The sequence below is a fragment of the Kryptolebias marmoratus genome, linkage group LG5 (genome assembly GCF_001649575.2).
Source record: "Kryptolebias marmoratus isolate JLee-2015 linkage group LG5, ASM164957v2, whole genome shotgun sequence".
NCBI classification, from domain to species: Eukaryota; Metazoa; Chordata; class Actinopteri; order Cyprinodontiformes; family Rivulidae; genus Kryptolebias; species Kryptolebias marmoratus.
The window spans coordinates 5944456-5964273 of record NC_051434.1 but is presented as its reverse complement, the minus strand read 5'-3'; the positions used below and the strand labels follow the sequence as shown (position 1 = coordinate 5964273).

Genomic DNA, 19818 nt, shown 5'->3' with positions numbered 1-19818 from the left:
CCCCCCCCCCCCCCCCCAGCTTTTAGATGCTGTTTAGCTAATTTAGCTAATTGAAGCTTTAATCTTTTTTTAGCTTGTTTTACTCATTTTAGCCACTGTTGTTCTAATTTTAGCCCGTGTTCTGATCATTTGAGTGTCTGTCCTGATTGTTTCAACTTTAACAGATCTACAGGTCTGCAGGTCTGCAGGTCTACAGGTCTACAGGTCAGCAGGTTTACAGGCCTGCAGGTCTACAGGTCTGCAGGTCTGCAGGTTTACAACCCTGCAGGTCTACAGGACTACAGGACTTCTGGACTCACTCTAAGTCTGGCAGCGGCTGGTCGAAGTCGTGAAACTCCTCCGGCAGGGTGATGGCGTTGTAGGCTGCTTCTCTGTTCTCCTCTGGAAGATCCACCACTCCTAAAACCAGGACAGAAGAACAATTTGAGCGCCTAGACCAGGGGAGTCTAACCCTGGTCCTCCAGGGTCACCATCCTGCAGGTTCCTCTGCTCCAACACACCTGGTTCAGTGGTTAAATCACCTCTTCATGTTCTGGTAATCGCCCATTGGTCCAGGTGTGTTGGAGCAGAGGAACCAGTAAAACATGCAGGATGGTGGCCCTCCAGGACCAGGGTTGGACGCCCCTGGTCTAGTATCTACTGAGGAAGACCTTAAAGAGCTGTGGAAGAAAGAAATCTCTAGTCTTGATGTCTGTCACGTTTCCAAACCTGGTCGAAACGCCATCTTAATCTTGATGAAGGCCTCGTTACAGTCCGCCAGCAGGTACTTGGCCTTCCTGTGGTAGATTCTCACCACCCCCAGCAGCAGGTGACCTGATGTCCGTAAAGCCATCTTCACCTGAAGGACGAACCGAGACAGACACGGGCGCCGGTAAATAACCAGCAATGACACGGACCTTCCTGTCAGTCACCTGAATAAAGTCCAGACCTTCGGCGAGATGATGCTCTCCACGCTGCTCTCCAGGTTGCACTCGAACACGTGAGCCTTGGTCAGCTTCTTGTCCCAGTGGGCCGCCAGCCAGATCTTGGCCAGCGGCCCGCGCTTGCTGAGGACGAAGTGGGCGTAAAACATCGTCTCGCTGGCGTCTCAGGGGAAGGGGAGAGGGGGGGGGGGGAGGCGTCGGGCCTGGAGACAAACGAACACAGCGATGAAGAGCAGCTCAGAGGGTAACCATGTCCTCACGGAGCATCATGGTCCCAACGAACTGTGTTAAACTGGGAGTTCTTCTAAAAGCAACAAAATAAGATTTATATAATTAAGACCAACAAGTTACGCCTCAATAGTGTCCTAAAACCCAGCCGACATACACTCCTGTTTTTATTGTTTATCCTAATTTTGGCACCTGTGCTGAAGGCAGGTGGAGCTACACTCGACTACCAACAAAAACGGCCATAATCTCTCCAACGGGCTCCAGGTCATGTCCTCCCGGTGCCCGGACAACGTCCAGAGGGAGGCATCCCAATCAGACGTCGGAGCCACCTCAGCTGGCTGTTTTCGACGCAGAGGAGCAGCACCTCCGCCCCGAGCTCCTCACCTCATCTCTAAGGCTGGACCACTAGATGGAGGAAGCTCATTTCAGTCTTTTTAAGTCATGACGGACCGGTTGTGTTTTTTTATTTCGTCCTCATGGCTTTACGCAGAGACTCATCCCCAATATGTCCTATTTTAATGGACATATCCTCTATATGTGTCCCATAAATGCATCACAGATGCTACTTCAGTGAGCTGACTGAATATTTTAACACTAAACAGTAAAAAGATAAACCTGCCATCAGCCATTTTTACACATTTAGATTTTATTTGCTCACACAAATTTTTTTTTATCTCGGGGTGAGTGAAACCAGTCTCCCCATCCGCCATTTTGTGCCGAGGGCGCCGTTTTAACCGTTTTAATCGTGACCGTTACGTTTGAATTCGACCGTTGACGCTGCCGGAGTCCCAACAGGTGAGGATGCGGGAAACGGGTCCCCCCCCCAGCGGTTTTCACACGTTTCTGTTTTAATATCACGCTCGTATAAAACGTGAAGGACTCACCGAGTGGCCGCCGTATGTCTGTTTTTATTTTTATATATTTTTTTATTTTATTTGTTTGTTTTTATTGGCACAGTCCTGTCGCCGCCGCGGGTACCAGCCGTCCTCTCCTCTTCGAGGTAAAATAAAACAAGATGGCGGCGGGTTCTCCTGCGGAGGTCTGCAGAGAGGAGGAGAGGAGGAGGAGGAGAGGGATGCTGAGCTGCTCCTCACCTGAGGAGAAACTTCATATCCTTCACTCCAGCGGTGATATGTCTGGAAACACACGGTGTTTATAAACGGGATATATTTCAGTTAATGGTTTAGAAAACATTTCAACAAATCCTGACTTTCTTTAAAACTTATTTTTCAAATTGTCATTTCTAAATTAAAATAAAATCCCCGTAAAACTTAAAATAAATCAAGGTTTCTGCACCTGCTTGGAAAACTTCACCTCTTCTTCAGCACACTTTCTGTTGTTTCAGCTGTTTTTAGCTTCTTTTAGCCACAGTTCTGCTGATTTCAGTTCATTTTAACAACTCTTTAGCTGCTTTTAACATCTAGTTTGCTCATTTTAGTAGCTTTTTTTAAAACTCCATTCTCTAGCATTCTTACTTATAGCTGGTGTTGTGTTCATTTTAGCTGATATTCATTTTAGCTGATGTTTAGTTTTTAGCTGGTGCTCTGTTCAATTTAGCTGATGTTCTGTTCAATTTCGCTGATATTGTGTTAATTCTAGCTGATATTTTGATCATTTTAGCTGATATTTTGATCATTTTAGCTCTAATTTTGTTCATTTTAGCTGTTTTAGCTTTCTCACTTTGGTTTTAGACGTTTCAGCGAATTTTAACGAAGTTATTCAACATTTTCTCCAGTTTCTGCTGATTTGCTAAATTTAACTCAATAAGTTAGTTTGAGGAATAAAAAGTTGAATAAATATTTAAATTTATTAAATCTCTTCATTGTGTGTGTGTGTGTCTTGTTGTGTCTGTTGGTGTGTGTGTGTATGTGTTGACTCCGGTCGGTGTGTTTAAATGTATAAATCATATTTTTAACACCAAAGCAGCTCAGCCGTCAGTCGACAGCTCTGATCCTTCGGCTGCTGCAGCTCAAATCAGGAAACAGGCGAAAACAGGAAACACTTCCTGGAGGATTCCTTCCAGGTTTACAACTTTTCCTGTCAGAAGTAAGAACAACAATAAACAAACAAATATTATTATTATGGAGAAAAAACTGCAAACACAACACTCAACCACTGGGGGGCAGCAGAGTTCACAACAAGCAGAAGTTTAACTTCCAGATCTTAAAATGAAGCTTGAAGCTTTTTATTCTTTTAGTTTTGATCTTTCCTTCACATCAAGTGAAACAAAACAGGCTGTATTTAAATAAAGAAAACTCGGCAGATTCAGCCGAGCCCTTTGTTTACGGTGAGTGCGTACCCACATTCCAGAACTGCATATCAATATATCTTGACAACATCTGGAACATTAAAGCTTTTTTTCTCTGATTCCATTCATTTTTCTTAGACTTTCTGATTAGTTTCAGTTAAATATTAAAGCTGCTTTTTAATCAAACATGTCGTCTTTTAAGTAGTAAATCCTCTTCTGCAGGTACCCGTTACCGTAGTTAATGGTAGTTAGTGGTAGTTAGTGGTAGTTAACGGTAGTTAACTCGGAGGCGGAGCTGTTTCCTGTTTCAGTGTCACTGACGGCTCGGTTGCATCTTTGTCGTCGCGTGTCGCCCCCCACTGCCTTGACCTTCGACCTCTTCTCATGCCTCACCGGCTTCGGCACAAATGGAGCCGTCGCTCACATCTTATGAGCTCTGAGGAGCGAAACTGCTCCTCCTCCTCCTCCTCCTGTGCCCCCCCCCCCTCACCTGTCTCTGAACACGTCTGACAAAAATCAAAACTCTGTTTATTCACCCGTCTGTCTGCGGACACTTTCCTGTCCGTGCTCTTAACTCAACTGGGTAACATAGAAATGTTAAACTGCACAGCTGGACACCTCAGGGATCAAGGATGATCCCCATTGATTTCAAGGTCATGGGGTCAAAGATCAAGGTCACAGGTGTCTAGGATAAGCCATGGTCACAGGTGAACCCTTGGTGGAAACCTTTTCTGTTCTCTAACTCTGCAACAGTGTAACATAGAAATGTCAAACTGCACAGCTGGACACCTCAGGGGTCGAGGATGATCTCTATTGATTTTAAGGACATGGGGTCAAAGGTCAAGGTCACAGGTCAACCCTTTGTGAAAACCTTTTCCTTGCTTTAACTCTAACCCTGGAACATAGAAATGTGAAACTGCACAGCTGGACACCTCAGGGGTCGAGGATGATCTCTATTGATTTTAAGGCCATGGGGTCAAAGGTCAAGGTCACAGAGGTCTGGGGTAAGCCATGGTCACAGGTGAACTGGCCGCCGCAGCTAATTGACGTCGGCCAACACAAACACGGCTCCAACTCAGTCAGTTTCACAGAAATGGAGCCTGACTTCGATGTGGTAGTAGCTGAGAGTCGTCCTCAGTGAGACATCTTTCCTCACCACAGGACGATCTCAGTCTGAAACTCTGGCGCGAAAGGCGGCGGGCGATCTGCATCCCCCTTCATTTAACCACCCCCACCCCCAGACGCTGAAAAAGGAGCGCAGAGTTTCCTCCCTCTGTTGCGCCGCCAGACTCACGAGTTAAACCAGGAATTAGACCGGACCGCTGTCTCATCTCTACGCAGAAGTCAGGAGGAAACAAAAAACAAAACAAAAGACAAAACAACTTCTGTCTGTTGCCAGAAAGCGTCCAGAAAGGCCCCGGAGGGGACTGGACTGAACGGGAGCACAAAGGGCCCGGTTAGATTTCACCGCAGGACGGTCTTTGTGAAGCAGCAAACACTGAGGCTGTGTCTGCTCCTCGCCCAACCTGTTCGCCTCCCATAAGCTGACAAGCAGGTCTTATTTAGGGGAGAAGCTGGAAAAGATCCACTGGAGGAGGAGGAGGAGGAAGAGGAGGAGGGGGGGTTGATTGATTTTTTTTTTTTTTGCTTTTTCCCCCAGAAAGAGAGCTCTATCAGGGCACATTTCTCACAGTGAGAGCTGGCTCTGGTGGGAAGGAAAGGGGGGAGGGTGTGGTGGATGGAGGGGTCTTTTCAGATCCTTTTGGAGGCAACAATAGTCTTTGTCCAAGATCTTCTACCATTCTTATTAGGAGAGGAGGAGGAGGAGGAGGAGGAGGAGGGTGTTTCTCCATAGTAACAATGACAAAACAAGCCAGTTCAGCTCCAGGGAGGAGAAAGAAACCAGTCCGGAGAGGAGCTCTGAGGAGGAGCAGGAGGCTTTCCTCAAGTTCGTCAGAGAAAGTTTGGTCAGACACGTTTCACACGCCTCCCCCACACCCCCAGCATGGACCGAGACAGCCACGGCGAGGACACGCTGTCCACTCTGGTTCTGGAGAACATAAAGAACAAACTGATTCATGCCTTCAGGGCGACAGCGGAGTCCCGAGGGGAGCGGCAGGACTGCAGCGTCGGCCGGAGCCAGGAGGCCGACGAGGAGCTGCGACGGGCGCAGATCGACGGAGCCATAACCTGGCTGAGGTCGGAGCTGGTGAGAGGGCGCACTTTCCCCACTCTTATTGTGTAACCTTTTAGTGGTGTTGTCGAGAACGTTCAGAAGTACAACCCCGGTTTACTCTGGGACGCTGTTAAAAACGTAAATAAAAACAGATCGAGGCGATTTTCAAATTTCAGGAACTCATTTTATTCGCAGCGGAACATCAGATGTTTAAACTGAAGGTCATTTTGAATTTTATGGCACCAACACATCCAAAGGGTGGTTCAACAGTCTGTAAACATCTAGGACCTGCTGGAGGTTTTGGAGGAAATTTTGTCCCATTCTGGTTCAACAGTTCTGGGTCGTTTTTGTTGGATGGGAGCAGATGTTGTTCTAAAACCTGTATAACTTTTCTCCTTTAATGGAGCCTTTCCAGATGTGTAAGCTGCTCATTGCTAGAGGCATTAATGCACCCCCATACCATCAGAGAGGCAGGCTTTGTGCTGATAACAGGCTGGATGGTTCCTCTCCTCCGTGGTTTGGATCCGTCTGACCTCAGATCAGTTCTCCTCTTTGCCTTGTTCCGTTTTAAATGATTTGGTTCAGAGAAGATGGCGGCGTTTCTGGATGGCGTTCACATCTGGCTTCTTCTCTGCCTGATAGAGCTTTAAGCAAGATGGCGCACTGTGTTTACAGATGATGATCTGTGGAAGAGTTCCTGAGTCCATGCAGTGACGTCCAGAACAGAAACAGACCCCTGAAGGCCTGAAGGTCACCTGTAAGCAGCTCAGACCTTTTAATGACAGCGCGTTCACTTCCTGTTTGAAGGAAAACTTCCTGTTTCTCGTCTCCTTCTCTGTGGAGATGTCCTCCTCTCCATTTGACTTTCTTTTAAAATTAAAAATAGTTAGGACCGCTACTGACAGAAGGCCCTGTTTTTTGTTGTGAAGCCGCAGTAACGAGGGTCGGAGCGGCGCTTCTCTTTGAAGTGGTCCGAACGGAGTTCTGATGGTAACTCCCACATCGGAGCTGATGGATCCAAATCTGAGGAACGTTTTTATCTTTCGAGAAGCCAAAAAGTGAAACTCCAGGGGTATTTTCTAACCAGTTTGAACTGTACCCTAACCCTAACCCAAACTGAACTGTATTTTACCAGTGGTCACAGAAAAAGCCAAAAACATCCGAGTGATTTCTTCAACATTCAGAATTACCAAAAAATAAAACAGTATTTTTTTATTTTCAGTTTAAAATTTCTACAAAGAAGATATTTCATGGCAATATTTTCACAGATGTTGGCTTCAGAACACGTTTCAGTTCAGCTTTAACTCATTTCTTTTTGTCGTTGAGGAAGATTATTCAGAAACTCTTCATCAGTTCTTTCTCAGACTGGTGAACCTCTGCCCATCTTTACTTAGGAGAGATTCAGCCTCTCTGAAATCCTCATTTTACACCCATACCTGCTGATAATTAACCTAATTAGTTGTAAAATTCCCCTCCAGCTGTTTCTTATTCCTGTAACTCATATTTACAGCCTTTTGTTGCTTCTATCCCAACTTTATTAAAATGTGTACCTGCCATAAATGTTAAAATGAACGTCCCACTCCTTCAGAGTCGTAGGTCGGTCCCTGCGGACGCTAACCCCGAGCTGTCTCTGCCGTCCTGCAGATGGAGATGCGGACCCAGGACCTGCAGCTGGCTCAGACCCTGCTGGGGCTCAGCTCAGAGATCCAAAGACTGAGGAGGGAGAGCTTCGTGGGGGTGGACGCAGAGGGGGACGACCAGCAGTGAGAAGCCTGTCCGGCTGCCTCTTTAGGACCTAAAACTGACTGAGGAGGACGGAACGACTACTAATAACACAAAAAATGGAGGCATGCTTTGAATTGATGCCTCATTTCAACCAGAAACGTCACTTTGGACAAAATAAAGCAGCTTCACGTGAAGCAGCAGAGCAGGAAGAAACCTCTGGATCTAACAAACCGTCCTGAATGTAACGATGAGACAAACAATAAAAACGTGCAACTCCGTCTTCATCTTCTCGCCTCTTTATTGAGCCGACACCTTTCAGGTTTTTACACCTTCCCTAAATGTTACAGCACGCAAACATTTAATCAGTCCTTTGTTCAGAGAGTTTACAGCAAGACGACTTTCCTGCTGAATTCGTTCTTCACGCTGACAGATCTGTCAAGCAGTCAGGAAGGGTTCGTGTGATTGGACGTTAGTGTCTCGCTCTAAAAGAACAGCAGTAGCTGCCGTTATGTCTGTTCACGGGAGGGTTTGTACCAGGGGTGGCCAATCCTGGTCCTTGATCCTCATCCTGTATGTTTCCTTGTTTCTCTGCTCCAACACACCTGATTCAGTGGTTAAATCACCTCTTCATGTTCTGCAGAAGCCTGTTAATCACCCACTGATTCAGATCAGGTGTGTTGGAGCAGAGAAACAAGGAAAACCTGCAGGATAGTGGCCCTCCAGGACCAGGATTGGACACCCCTGGTTTATACAATCCTCTTGTCTGCTCGTGATAACCTGGAGGAGTGGGCTGAGGTTTGTGGAAATCCTCACAAACCGCGACGAACAAAAACACGAACCCCTTCAGGTTTGAAGTTAAACCTAAAGTCATTCTGTGATCGGGGTTTTCTCCGTTTCCAGCCCCTCGTTGTGTGAAACTACGCCTCGAGTCGGGGCGGCCGCTCTCCTGCACGGTTCAGATGTGCTCCTGCTTTAAAACACCTGATTTAAACGGACAATTTGTGGAGAACTTGGTAAGGAGGTGATTAATCCGTTTGAATCAGGTGTGTCGGAACAGGACAGCAGCCCGTGAGGTTCGGGGTTGTCGCCATATTTTCAGTTTTGCTTCTGCGTTAGACATTAGTTTGTTTCTTTTAATGTATTTGTCGTGTATTTTCTGACTGTCTTAGTAAATATTAGAAATCCGGACAGGATTCAGAAGTTGGATTAGTCTGAAAAGTGTTTTCAGGGCACGGAGCTCCTCCTGTGCAGGACTCCTCCCGGGTAAAAAGGCCGAGGCGTCTTTTGAGGGAAACTGATGAAACCTCCTGAGGCAGAGCAGGAGCTGCCTCCGTCTTCGCTCTCAGAATCCCAGTCGCTGCCCTCCTCCTCCTCGGACAGCTCCTGTTTGAGCTCCTGGATGCCGGCGTGAAGCTCCATCAGCTGCCGGATCAGCGCCTGGTCCTGGGAGCGCATCTCCATCTGCAGACGGAGGAGACGCACGTTTAGTTTGCAAAATAACAGAAGATTTCTGATCGGCCCGTTTTTCTTTCCAATTTCCCCACTTCTCTCTCTCTCTCCTCCAACTCCGACGACATTAAGACGACATATTTAGAACTCCGGAGTCCCGAGTTCGTCCGAAGGGTCCAGGAGCGACCCGGACAAAAAAAGCCTGGAGGCCCGATCTGCATTTCTTTTCTGCCCTAATTACAGCTCCAGCCCAGAGACCCTGAAAGACTGAAAGATGCCAGTTTCCTTGCTTTTGTCGACGCTTCGAGGATCAAGACACGAAACGTGAACTTTCCTGGTGTGGATTCAGGGGGGCCGCCCCCCGCTGGGCTCCTCCTCATTAGACTGAATGTGGGGCCTTTTCAGACTTTATGGGAGGGAAAAAAAAAAAACCGAGACTCCCTCTGCCTTTGTGAGAAACATGAACACATTTAGGCCCAATCTGCGGCTCAGACGTGCTTCTGAATGAGTTACTTCATCGTCGTTGACGCGTTTCTGGTTTTTATGTGAATTAAATCCAAAGTTTAAGCAGTTTTTTTTTCTAAATATTTCTTATTTGAATCTTCAAACAGACTTTCTTAGTGGGAGGACAAATGTGAAAATGTAAAAACCTTCCGAAGACAAATCAAACTCCATCTGCTGATGAAAATGCCGCAACAACAATGCACCTTAAAGGAATAGTTCAGCTCTTTTAAGGTGGCGAGCAATAAATATCTTACCTGTTGTAGACGGCTCTTTGTTTGGAAACAAAACTGACCGTTCTGATGAGACAACAGTTCGCTACTGCCTTGTTTTTTTTTTTGTTGCAGTTCATGCAGAATCCAACATGGCTGCCTCAGGATCCAACATGGCTGACCTCAGGATCCAACATGGCTGCCTCATATGTGAAGAGCTGCGATGGCCGCAGTAATAAACATTTGATTACATTAGCGACGGTACTCAAACGCTGTGGAACAGTTCTGAGTTTTCCTGCGACTGTCACCACCTACAGTTGCCAGGCAGCCATATTGGATACTGAGGTCAGGAACCTCAGACTTTCCAAGTCAAAGTTGTGACTTTGAGGTAGATTGATCCGATGTGGAACGTACCAACAGAACAACGGAGCGTTTCAACACTGCCGGTCTTCAGCGTCAACATCGTTACACTTAAAAAAACTTCATATAACTGAGTTTCTTTGACCCACTTTTCTTTTTTTTAGAAGTTTAACTTGTTTCAAACGGCTGCCCTGAAAGAAGGTGAAGTTCTCAGAACTTCTCCCTGATTCTCCAAACTGAGGCTGCGCTGACTGCTGTCTGCTGCAGGTAAGACACTGACCGATAATGCATAGTTTCCGCTTTAAAGAAAACACAAACTTGACTTAAAGTGTCAATGTTTTATATAAAAAGAAAAGATTTGTCAAGTATAATTAAAGTTTTACTGACCTAACAGGACATCAGATGCCTCAGTGGACATTTAAGAAAAACAATAAATGGTATCTAAAGAACTTGGAGACGTCTGCGTCGGTCTCACCAGCTCCACTCTGAGCCAGGCCAGCGCGCTCTCGATGTCCAGTTTGCGTCCCTCCCGTCCAGCTGTGTCGCCTCCTCCTCCGAGGTGGGACGGTTGACTCTGAGGGTCTCTGCGAGGACGTTGTCCCTCATCGAAGGTGGAGGTCCTGCAGGAGAAGTCCCGCAGCCTGGTCAGGACCACCTCCATCGGCCTGAATCGCTGAAATCGGGTCTCTACACCTTGTGGCGTGTCCAGCCTTGTCTGGTCTGTCCCTCCTGTCTCTCAGTACTTATGAGGACCTCACTCTCTGTCTTCTCCCCTCCCTTCCCCTGATGTCCCTTTCAGACTTTGTCCCTGCAACTTTTAGGCTGAATCGGCCAAATGCTGTCCCCGGACAGGCGACTGTGAGCTGGCCCTTTTTTTAATCAGACGCACACGCTCAGTAACACTCAGGGGAGGACGGGAGGACGCCCGCTGGTTGCTGTGACGACAGCACATGTGTGTCACTGCAAACACAAGAGCCTCGGTGAGCTCTGACCTTTTCATTTCTTTGTGTTAGGTCTGAAGAACAGTGTGGACAGCCGTGTGTAACTAACTGCCCTCATGCCATCTTCTTCCGCCTGCGCAGCCCGTAGCAACCCAGACGTCGCCTCGCAAACACTGTGGCGGCGACTCACAAGCCCCAAAGAGCTATTTTTAGAGTCGAACCGAGTCCAACTTTGGGGCCTTTAATGAAAACAAAAGTCCCTTCGTTCCTCGGAGTGAAAGAAGCCTAAAAGTGACGCTCCTTACACTTCATGCTCCTCTCAAAAGATTTGCACAGAACTGACGTAAGCCTGACGAGCTTCATTGAACACCGAAACCAAGAAAAGCATCACTTCAGTTAAAGGCAGAGCCGGGTTCTGTGGAGAGGCTACGAGCAGTAAACATCTTACCTGTCGTGGATCGCTCTTTAAATCGGCCCCCTTTTAGAGAAACAGAAAATAACTCCTGTCCGTTCATTCAAACATCAACTCTTTTTACGCGATGCAGACGCTCACGTAGAACTCCGCGCTTATTTCTCAGCGCAAACAGCAGCAGCTGCAGCTAGCTGTAGTGGCCAGGTTTCCCTTCCAGCAGGAATGTTGGGATATTTCTGCCACAAGGACCGTGTAATAAAACGGATTCAAATGTGATCGGAGTTGTTTTAAAACGGCAGCAGTCGACTTTGGCCTTGGCTCAGACTAGCCGTTAGCTCATCAGTCTGGTCAGAATCAAAGACTATTATTTAGGTAGACCTCAGACCGGAATCTGGAAGTTGAAGCCGGAATGGGACTGGCTTCCCTGTCTGCAGGTTTTAAGTCCCGCCCCCTCCTTGTAATGTTTTTTCAGACTCATCGTTCTCACCTTGCAGCTGTACGATCAAATATCAGGTTTTCCTCACATGTGTGGCTGTAATTAGTTATCTTCTGGTTAAACAAACCCCACGATTGTGTGCGGCGGCGTGGGCGGGACTTAAAGCCCCACGGCGCAGACTGGTCCCAGAAATACAACATGGCAGCTTCTCCTGCAGGAACATCCATCTTCTTCACCAGCCTCTCCTTTCCGGGTCACATCAGTCACTGTCCCAGAAGCGGGGGACACCCTGGACAGGTCGCAGGTCCGTCAACGGGAGGCGGCAGCTCCAACCACTGCACCACTGTGCCGCTTGGTCTGTAATATAAACAGTTAATATCTTCCCAAGTGTCAGAATCATCCACCGTTTAGAACAGACAAGCTAATGGCTAGTCCTAGCGGGGCTAAAACTGTCAGGATCTGTTTAGGTCTCTCTGTGTTTTCCTTGTCCCCAGTGTTTCATCACTGCTCAGTCAGCCTCTGCTCCTCAGTGCTGCCACGCCCACCTACACCTGCTTCCTGTTGTCATTAAGCCACAGAAACTCTAAAAACAAGTCACTAACGTTTGAAATCAGAGGAACGGACCACTGGAGTGTTTTAAGATGGTGTTTAACTAAAAGAAAAACATGAAAACTCGTTGTGTTTATATTTTATTTCATTTCCCCTTTAACCTCCACATTACTCCAGTTTAACATCCCGCAGCGTGGCTCGGTGTCGCCCCCTGCTGTCCATTCATGCAACAACAAGCTGCTTCAGAGAAAGTTCAGAGTTAAGGACTGGAGGATCACATGAGGCCCTCTGCAGCCGGCCTGGGGGCCCTCAGGGAGGAGGGCGGGTCTCAGGAATTCGGGTCGGTGTGAAATCCGAACCCTTCCGAACTCCTCCGAACCCAACAAAACCAGAGGTTTCGCTCCAGAGAGGGAAACATCTGATGTTTCCCCTCGTGCTGCTTCTGTTGCGTCCGCGGAGTTCGGATCCGTGACCCGGTCCGGTCCGGTCCGGTCCGGTCAGGTCCACCTTTGCACACGGTGCCACAGAGTCACACGGCATCATCTTCATCTTCATCACCGGAGCAGGATGGGTGCAAAACTCCTCATCCATCTCAGGACCCAGAGGAGGAAACAGGCAGCCGGGCCAGCAGGAGCTTTAATTTGGTTAAATTATTATTGTTTAAAATCTATTTTTACATTTAAGTGATGTTTAAAAGTAAGAACCCAGAGAAGCTTCACCTGCTGGGAGCAAACACAAAGCCAGCAAGGTAAGAGTGGTTTATTCCCTCATATTTAGCCTAAATCTGTATTAATTTTATTTATTTATCCTTTTATATGCATGAACTGATAGGCACACAGGTTAAAAAAAAAAGTTTGTTAAAGTTTAGGTGTTATTTGTGCTGGTTTTGCTCTCGTTCCTGAGTTTTCCACACGGATCTGATGGGATTACAGCTGAGTGCAAACCTGCCCCTCATTAATCTGATTTAATCTGACAGACAGACCATTTCTGATCAGGAAAAACATCCGCTTCTTTTAGCTGACCTGAAATTACTCAGCCTAACAGAGTTTATAGAATCCTAATTTATTTTTTTGTTGAAGTGAAACATGTTACTTTGATTTACCCTTAATGTCCTTTAATGTGTTTAGAAATTAGTCCAGGAAAAGGGGTTTGTCTTATAAATAAAAAGGAGATTTAGCCTTAAATTGTGAAGAATTTCTGAGAAAATCGTTTAAATCGATGGTGAAGCTATTAAAGCTGCGCCAAATTTACAAAATGTTGATTTTTCTGCGAACTTCCCTGCTTGTTTGAAGCAAAAGTTTTCCTCTAAAGTTTCTGCTTTTCTGTCACCGGTTTTTAGATATTTGTTTTCTTTTAAGGAGCAGAAGGAAAACTGTGACGTTAACAACCGTTTTTTCAGCCGAAAAGGACCAAAACCTGAGTTTAAAACAGGAAGACATCATTATATTTGACTTTAAGTGTAGTTTTTTAGTACCTTTTAATTTACGTGCCGTCAGACTTAGTTGCACAAGTTTTCTCCAGTTTGTAGCTCAGGTTTTTACGTTCGCCGTCCACATTTTGGTTTGATTTATTCATTTCTTTTTGACATGCACAGTGTGTCAAACCACGAGGAGCTGCAGACAGACGCCAAGCATTGCCACGACAACAGCCGCGCGCAGGAGGAGCGGGAGACGGAGAAGAAGAACGCCAGGAGGAGGTTGTACGTGGTTTCTGTCGTCTGCCTGCTGTTCATGGTCGGCGAGGTTGTCGGTAAGCTGTGCAGCTTCTGTTTGCTTCAAATCCTTGATGATTCTCATGAATATTTGCAAACTTTGTGAGCGTATCGATACAAAGATGTACCGATTTGATGCAGGTGGATATTTGGCGGGAAGCCTCGCCGTGATGACAGACGCTGCCCACCTGCTGACGGATCTAACCAGCTTCATCATCAGCTTGTTGTCCCTCTGGCTCTCCTCAAAACCTGCAACGCAAAAGCTCAACTTCGGCTGGCACCGCGCAGGTACCCCGAACCACCGCGAGAAGTTTGTCAAAACAAGAAGGCGAGCTGTTCATTTTTTTAAATTTACTTTCGTGTTTTAACCCCGTCGTCTTCACGTCCTGTCAGAAATCCTGGGCGCGCTGCTGTCGGTTTTCACCATCTGGCTGGTCACAGGAGTGCTGGTTTATCTGGCCGTGGAGCGTCTCATTAGCGACGACTACACCATCGAGGGCTACATCATGCTCGTCACCTCAGGCTGTGCGGTGGTCGCCAATATAATGTGAGTAAATCACCGACTCGTCCATCATCCATACAGGTTTGAGTCAGTCGGAGTCCTCGACCCTCAAGTCTTTGTGTTCGTGGTCGGAGAGGTCTTGGATCTCGGGGTGGTGTCAGGTTTGTGATGGTTTCGCTCCAACAGAATGGCGATCACCCTTCACCAGTCGGGCCACGGCCACAGTCACGGCAGGCTGAGCTCACCTGGACACAGTCACGGAGGAAAGAAGCAGCAGATGTCTAACGGCGTCTGTTCAAACAGAGAGCACATCGACTTGGAGCGGAACCACGCGGATCACGGTTCGTTCCGTCCTCTTATTATTTGGGCGTCCACCTTTAAGAAGACAAACTCCGCACCGACGTTTCTGCGTGTCTCTAACGGCAGGTAAGAGGGCTCGGCAGGCCAATGCGAGCGTGCGGGCAGCTTTTGTTCACGTGATGGGAGATCTGCTCCAAAGTGTCAGCGTGCTGGTCAGCGCCATCATCATCTTCTTCAAGGTAAGGCGTCCGTTTCTGCGTTCGGACTCAGAGACACGAACCCCAGGAGAGACAGGAGGCGCAGAAACTTTAACCTTAAAGGTTTGGGGTCTTAAAATGTGTTGAACAGAACGTATGGTGGATGTAGGACGCCTTTAAGTCAGACCAGTATAGTAGTAAATTATGGGGAGTTCACACTTTATTACACATCCAAATCTTTACATTTATAAAAACAAGCTAAAACTGTCAATAAAATAAATAATTTGTTTAAACATCCTGAGCCCTGTGTTCTCACTGAATGGTTTCTGAGAACTCCTGTCCCAAGGCAGTCGGCATTTCCAAATCATGACTTTCTTTAATGAAAGAAATAATTCTTTGTCTTCTTGAATCTCTGCCAGATTTGTCTGAGCTGCAGCGTTTTACAGGATTAAAAAAAAAATCAGTTGTAACTCTTTATTTCTGCATCGTGTCTTTCTTCTTTCCAGCCGGAATACAAGATGGCCGACCCGATCTGCACCTTCCTGTTCTCCATCCTGGTCCTGTGCACCACCTTCACCATCATGAGAGACATCCTCCTCATCCTGATGGAGGGTGAGGCTCCGATCAGTCCGACACGTTTAGCTTCCGTTTTTCCACCCGATCCGATGTTTCTGACGCGTCTCTTCTTCTCCGTCCGTCCGTCTCCGCCTCAGGCGCTCCGTCGGGGCTGAAGTACAGCGAGGTGCGGGACCGCTTGTTGGCGGTGACGGGGGTCACCGCGGTCCACAACCTCCACATCTGGGCCCTCACCATGAACCAGGCGGTGCTGTCGGCTCACGTGGCGATAGGTGGGCAAGTGACGGGCGGCGGCGTTTCAAACCGCCGCCTCTCTGTAAACCTGCTCCGTACACGAGTCTGTAGCCGGCTGAGGTGGAGCTCAGCTGGACCAGATGTTGGTAAAAAACAAAAAACAGGACACAGTGAGGACCGTGAACACGTTTATAACCGTAGAAGAAGAGAACGGGCCTCCATCTTGGCGCCCTTCAGCCGAGGTCGGGGGGATTTTGATTCAGAACTTCACCCAGAAACCCAAAACTTTACGCCTCAAATCAAAAAAAATCATTTTTATTCTTCCTCCTCAGCAGATCCATGACGACAGGAGGTTTCCTGAACACACAGATGGTTTTCTCTCACGGTTAAAGTTCAAAAAACAACAACAAGTAAATAAATTACTGAGCAAACCTGTTTTTACCAGCATCAAGCAGACTTGATGAAGAAAGAAGTAAACGACTCTGTGTGTTTTCTGTTTCCACGCCCGCAGCTCTGGGTCTAAGTGGACACATGAGGGACACATGAGGGACACATGAGAGACACATGAGGGACACATGAGGGACACATGAGGGACACATGAGGGACACATGTTGGTTATTTTGCTCCTTTGTTGTCTAAAACAACGTTTGTGTTCAGGTGAAGTTCTGTCGGAGACAAAAGCTGCTGCCAGAACCGCAGAACTGTCCCTCAGCCGAGTCTCGTGGTTCTTCGTGTCCTCGTCCAGCCTAACGTCTCTGCTGTCTGTCCCTCCCCCCGCAGACGACTCGGTGGACGCGCAGACCGTCCTGAGAGAAATGACCCAGGCTTGTTTCTCCTCCTACAACTTCCACTCTGTGACCATTCAGATGGAGCGGCAGGCCGACCTGAGGCCCGGATGTGCGCTGTGTGAAACCCCGCAGAAGTAGACGCCTCGGCGGATGCGCCGGGCGCTCTGAGGGCGTCTGGAGACGACGACGGCGACGCCCTGAAGCTGACGGCAGTTTGACCTCGCCGGGTGTTAAGCGGGTTACAATAAAAGTGGCTCCAGATGGAAAGGATTAGAATTTCCTCCACTTGTTGCATTTATTTCATCCTAAGTGAAGTTTTTTATTGACTCCAAGTGTTCCTCTTGTAATGAATCTGTGGCAGCCGGTAAAATCAGAGGAGTACAGACTCCTCACTTTCTCAGGCCTGTTTCTCCGAGGCTTCCTCGCTTTCCCGCTGCGTCAGGAAAGAGACGACCACGAGGCTGGAGGAGGAGGAGGTCCGGCCTCGTCAGACGGAGGAACCAGATTCACTCAACGCCGTGGAAAACACTTCGTTTTTAAAGACAGGAGTGAAGTTTAACAGATTTAATAACGTCCCCCAGGATGGCGTTGGGTGTTTGCGACTTCAGACTTCACAATAAAGATCCAACAAACTCTGTGCAGAACTTGCAGGACGGGACGTTTCTTTGGGTTCTGAGGAAACGATAAATAAAATCTGTTCTGATGATTTAAATAAGAGCACAAAGAGGCAGACGGTTGAATAAAAATAATGAGAAACCGGAGCAAACACCAGCTCTAATTCAGACATACAGCTTTTAACAGAACATTATTCATTAAAGGAAAAGAAAACTAAGAGTTTATAAAACCATCGAACCCGTTCTGATACTGACAGGAACATAATGAAGCACAAATTAAATCGAATCATTTGTTGTTCTGCTCCATGTAGGCTGGAGGTAATTCACCATTTCTGTTTGTCGACCACTAATAAAAATAAAAAGAATTCATTACATTGACTTATATTATCTTTATGTCAATATTTGGCTTATTGGAGAAGAAAACAGATAAAAATACTGAAGATTCACAATGACAGGAACATGAGACAAAGCACAGGCTTGCACCGGATTTATTAAAAGAAAAATGTTTCAAGTTATCAAGAACATTAAAAAAAAACTTCACTTAGGATGAAATAAATGCAACAAGTGGAGAAAATTCTAATCCTTTCCATCTGGAGCCACTTTTATTGTAACCCGCTTAACACCCGGCGAGGTCAAACTGCCGTCAGCTTCAGGGCGTCGCCGTCGTCGTCTCCAGACGCCCTCAGAGCGCCCGGCGCGTCCGCCGAGGCGTCTACTTCTGCGGGGTTTCACACAGCGCACATCCGGGCCTCAGGTCGGCCTGCCGCTCCATCTGAATGGTCACAGAGTGGAAGTTGTAGGAGGAGAAACAAGCCTGGGTCATTTCTCTCAGGACGGTCTGCGCGTCCACCGAGTCGTCTGCGGGGGGAGGGACAGACAGCAGAGACGTTAGGCTGGACGAGGACACGAAGAACCACGAGACTCGGCTGAGGGACAGTTCTGCGGTTCTGGCAGCAGCTTTTGTCTCCGACAGAACTTCACCTGAACACAAACGTTGTTTTAGACAACAAAGGAGCAAAATAACCAACATGTGTCCCTCATGTGTCCCTCATGTGTCCCTCATGTGTCCCTCATGTGTCTCTCATGTGTCCCTCATGTGTCCCTCATGTGTCCACTTAGACCCAGAGCTGCGGGCGTGGAAACAGAAAACACACAGAGTCGTTTACTTCTTTCTTCATCAAGTCTGCTTGATGCTGGTAAAAACAGGTTTGCTCAGTAATTTATTTACTTGTTGTTGTTTTTTGAACTTTAACCGTGAGAGAAAACCATCTGTGTGTTCAGGAAACCTCCTGTCGTCATGGATCTGCTGAGGAGGAAGAATAAAAATGATTTTTTTTGATTTGAGGCGTAAAGTTTTGGGTTTCTGGGTGAAGTTCTGAATCAAAATCCCCCCGACCTCGGCTGAAGGGCGCCAAGATGGAGGCCCGTTCTCTTCTTCTACGGTTATAAACGTGTTCACGGTCCTCACTGTGTCCTGTTTTTTGTTTTTTACCAACATCTGGTCCAGCTGAGCTCCACCTCAGCCGGCTACAGACTCGTGTACGGAGCAGGTTTACAGAGAGGCGGCGGTTTGAAACGCCGCCGCCCGTCACTTGCCCACCTATCGCCACGTGAGCCGACAGCACCGCCTGGTTCATGGTGAGGGCCCAGATGTGGAGGTTGTGGACCGCGGTGACCCCCGTCACCGCCAACAAGCGGTCCCGCACCTCGCTGTACTTCAGCCCCGACGGAGCGCCTGAGGCGGAGACGGACGGACGGAGAAGAAGAGACGCGTCAGAAACATCGGATCGGGTGGAAAAACGGAAGCTAAACGTGTCGGACTGATCGGAGCCTCACCCTCCATCAGGATGAGGAGGATGTCTCTCATGATGGTGAAGGTGGTGCACAGGACCAGGATGGAGAACAGGAAGGTGCAGATCGGGTCGGCCATCTTGTATTCCGGCTGGAAAGAAGAAAGACACGATGCAGAAATAAAGAGTTACAACTGATTTTTTTTTTAATCCTGTAAAACGCTGCAGCTCAGACAAATCTGGCAGAGATTCAAGAAGACAAAGAATTATTTCTTTCATTAAAGAAAGTCATGATTTGGAAATGCCGACTGCCTTGGGACAGGAGTTCTCAGAAACCATTCAGTGAGAACACAGGGCTCAGGATGTTTAAACAAATTATTTATTTTATTGACAGTTTTAGCTTGTTTTTATAAATGTAAAGATTTGGATGTGTAATAAAGTGTGAACTCCCCATAATTTACTACTATACTGGTCTGACTTAAAGGCGTCCTACATCCACCATACGTTCTGTTCAACACATTTTAAGACCCCAAACCTTTAAGGTTAAAGTTTCTGCGCCTCCTGTCTCTCCTGGGGTTCGTGTCTCTGAGTCCGAACGCAGAAACGGACGCCTTACCTTGAAGAAGATGATGATGGCGCTGACCAGCACGCTGACACTTTGGAGCAGATCTCCCATCACGTGAACAAAAGCTGCCCGCACGCTCGCATTGGCCTGCCGAGCCCTCTTACCTGCCGTTAGAGACACGCAGAAACGTCGGTGCGGAGTTTGTCTTCTTAAAGGTGGACGCCCAAATAATAAGAGGACGGAACGAACCGTGATCCGCGTGGTTCCGCTCCAAGTCGATGTGCTCTCTGTTTGAACAGACGCCGTTAGACATCTGCTGCTTCTTTCCTCCGTGACTGTGTCCAGGTGAGCTCAGCCTGCCGTGACTGTGGCCGTGGCCCG

The 19818-nt window shown here is 47.5% G+C and overlaps 5 protein-coding genes across 6 annotated transcripts in view; 2 read left to right on the top strand and 3 right to left on the bottom strand.

The window, feature by feature from the left end:
- LOC108243945 (double-strand-break repair protein rad21 homolog A) overlaps positions 1 to 1126 on the bottom strand; it is a 4393-nt gene extending 3267 nt beyond the window's left edge. Inside the window, exons 1-3 of the mRNA XM_017429714.3 lie at positions 929 to 1126; positions 709 to 838; positions 300 to 399 (exon numbers count right to left, since the gene is read on the bottom strand). Of these exons, the coding sequence (XP_017285203.1) occupies positions 300 to 399; positions 709 to 838; positions 929 to 1072 (374 nt within the window). The 5' untranslated portion in view covers positions 1073 to 1126. The remainder of the gene's footprint in view (positions 1 to 299; positions 400 to 708; positions 839 to 928) is intronic.
- A 4113-nt stretch (positions 1127 to 5239) lies between these two features.
- On the top strand, positions 5240 to 7584 carry si:ch211-153f2.3. Of its 2 annotated transcripts, none has more exons than XM_037975644.1 (2): positions 5240 to 5598; positions 7220 to 7584. In XM_037975644.1, the coding sequence occupies exons 1-2, from the start codon at positions 5405 to 5407 to the stop codon at positions 7290 to 7292; spliced, it is 267 nt and encodes an 88-aa protein (XP_037831572.1). In that variant the 5' UTR covers positions 5240 to 5404; the 3' UTR covers positions 7293 to 7584. The 2 variants fall into 2 exon arrangements, with proteins under 2 accessions (XP_037831572.1, XP_037831571.1); XM_037975643.1 differs by having other exon boundaries at positions 5250 to 5608.
- A 416-nt stretch (positions 7585 to 8000) lies between these two features.
- Positions 8001 to 12135, bottom strand: LOC108243940 (protein FAM167A-like). The gene is made up of 2 exons (XM_017429705.3): positions 10298 to 12135; positions 8001 to 8761 (listed from the first exon to the last, which is right to left on the bottom strand). The coding sequence occupies exons 1-2, from the start codon at positions 10481 to 10483 to the stop codon at positions 8525 to 8527; spliced, it is 423 nt and encodes a 140-aa protein (XP_017285194.1). The 5' UTR covers positions 10484 to 12135; the 3' UTR covers positions 8001 to 8524.
- A 331-nt stretch (positions 12136 to 12466) lies between these two features.
- LOC108243870 (zinc transporter 2) lies at positions 12467 to 16744 on the top strand. The gene is made up of 9 exons (XM_017429588.3): positions 12467 to 12908; positions 13755 to 13909; positions 14013 to 14159; positions 14265 to 14418; positions 14560 to 14714; positions 14800 to 14912; positions 15377 to 15482; positions 15584 to 15718; positions 16461 to 16744. Exons 1-9 carry the CDS (start codon positions 12847 to 12849, stop codon positions 16604 to 16606), a joined length of 1173 nt encoding a protein of 390 aa, XP_017285077.1. The 5' UTR covers positions 12467 to 12846; the 3' UTR covers positions 16607 to 16744.
- An 810-nt stretch (positions 16745 to 17554) lies between these two features.
- The window catches only part of LOC108243903 (zinc transporter 2), an 8135-nt gene continuing 5871 nt past the window's right edge, over positions 17555 to 19818 (bottom strand). Inside the window, exons 10-14 of the mRNA XM_017429637.3 lie at positions 19687 to 19818; positions 19489 to 19601; positions 18919 to 19024; positions 18683 to 18817; positions 17555 to 17940 (exon numbers count right to left, since the gene is read on the bottom strand). Coding sequence (XP_017285126.1) covers positions 17795 to 17940; positions 18683 to 18817; positions 18919 to 19024; positions 19489 to 19601; positions 19687 to 19818 — 632 coding nt within the window. The 3' untranslated portion in view covers positions 17555 to 17794. The remainder of the gene's footprint in view (positions 17941 to 18682; positions 18818 to 18918; positions 19025 to 19488; positions 19602 to 19686) is intronic.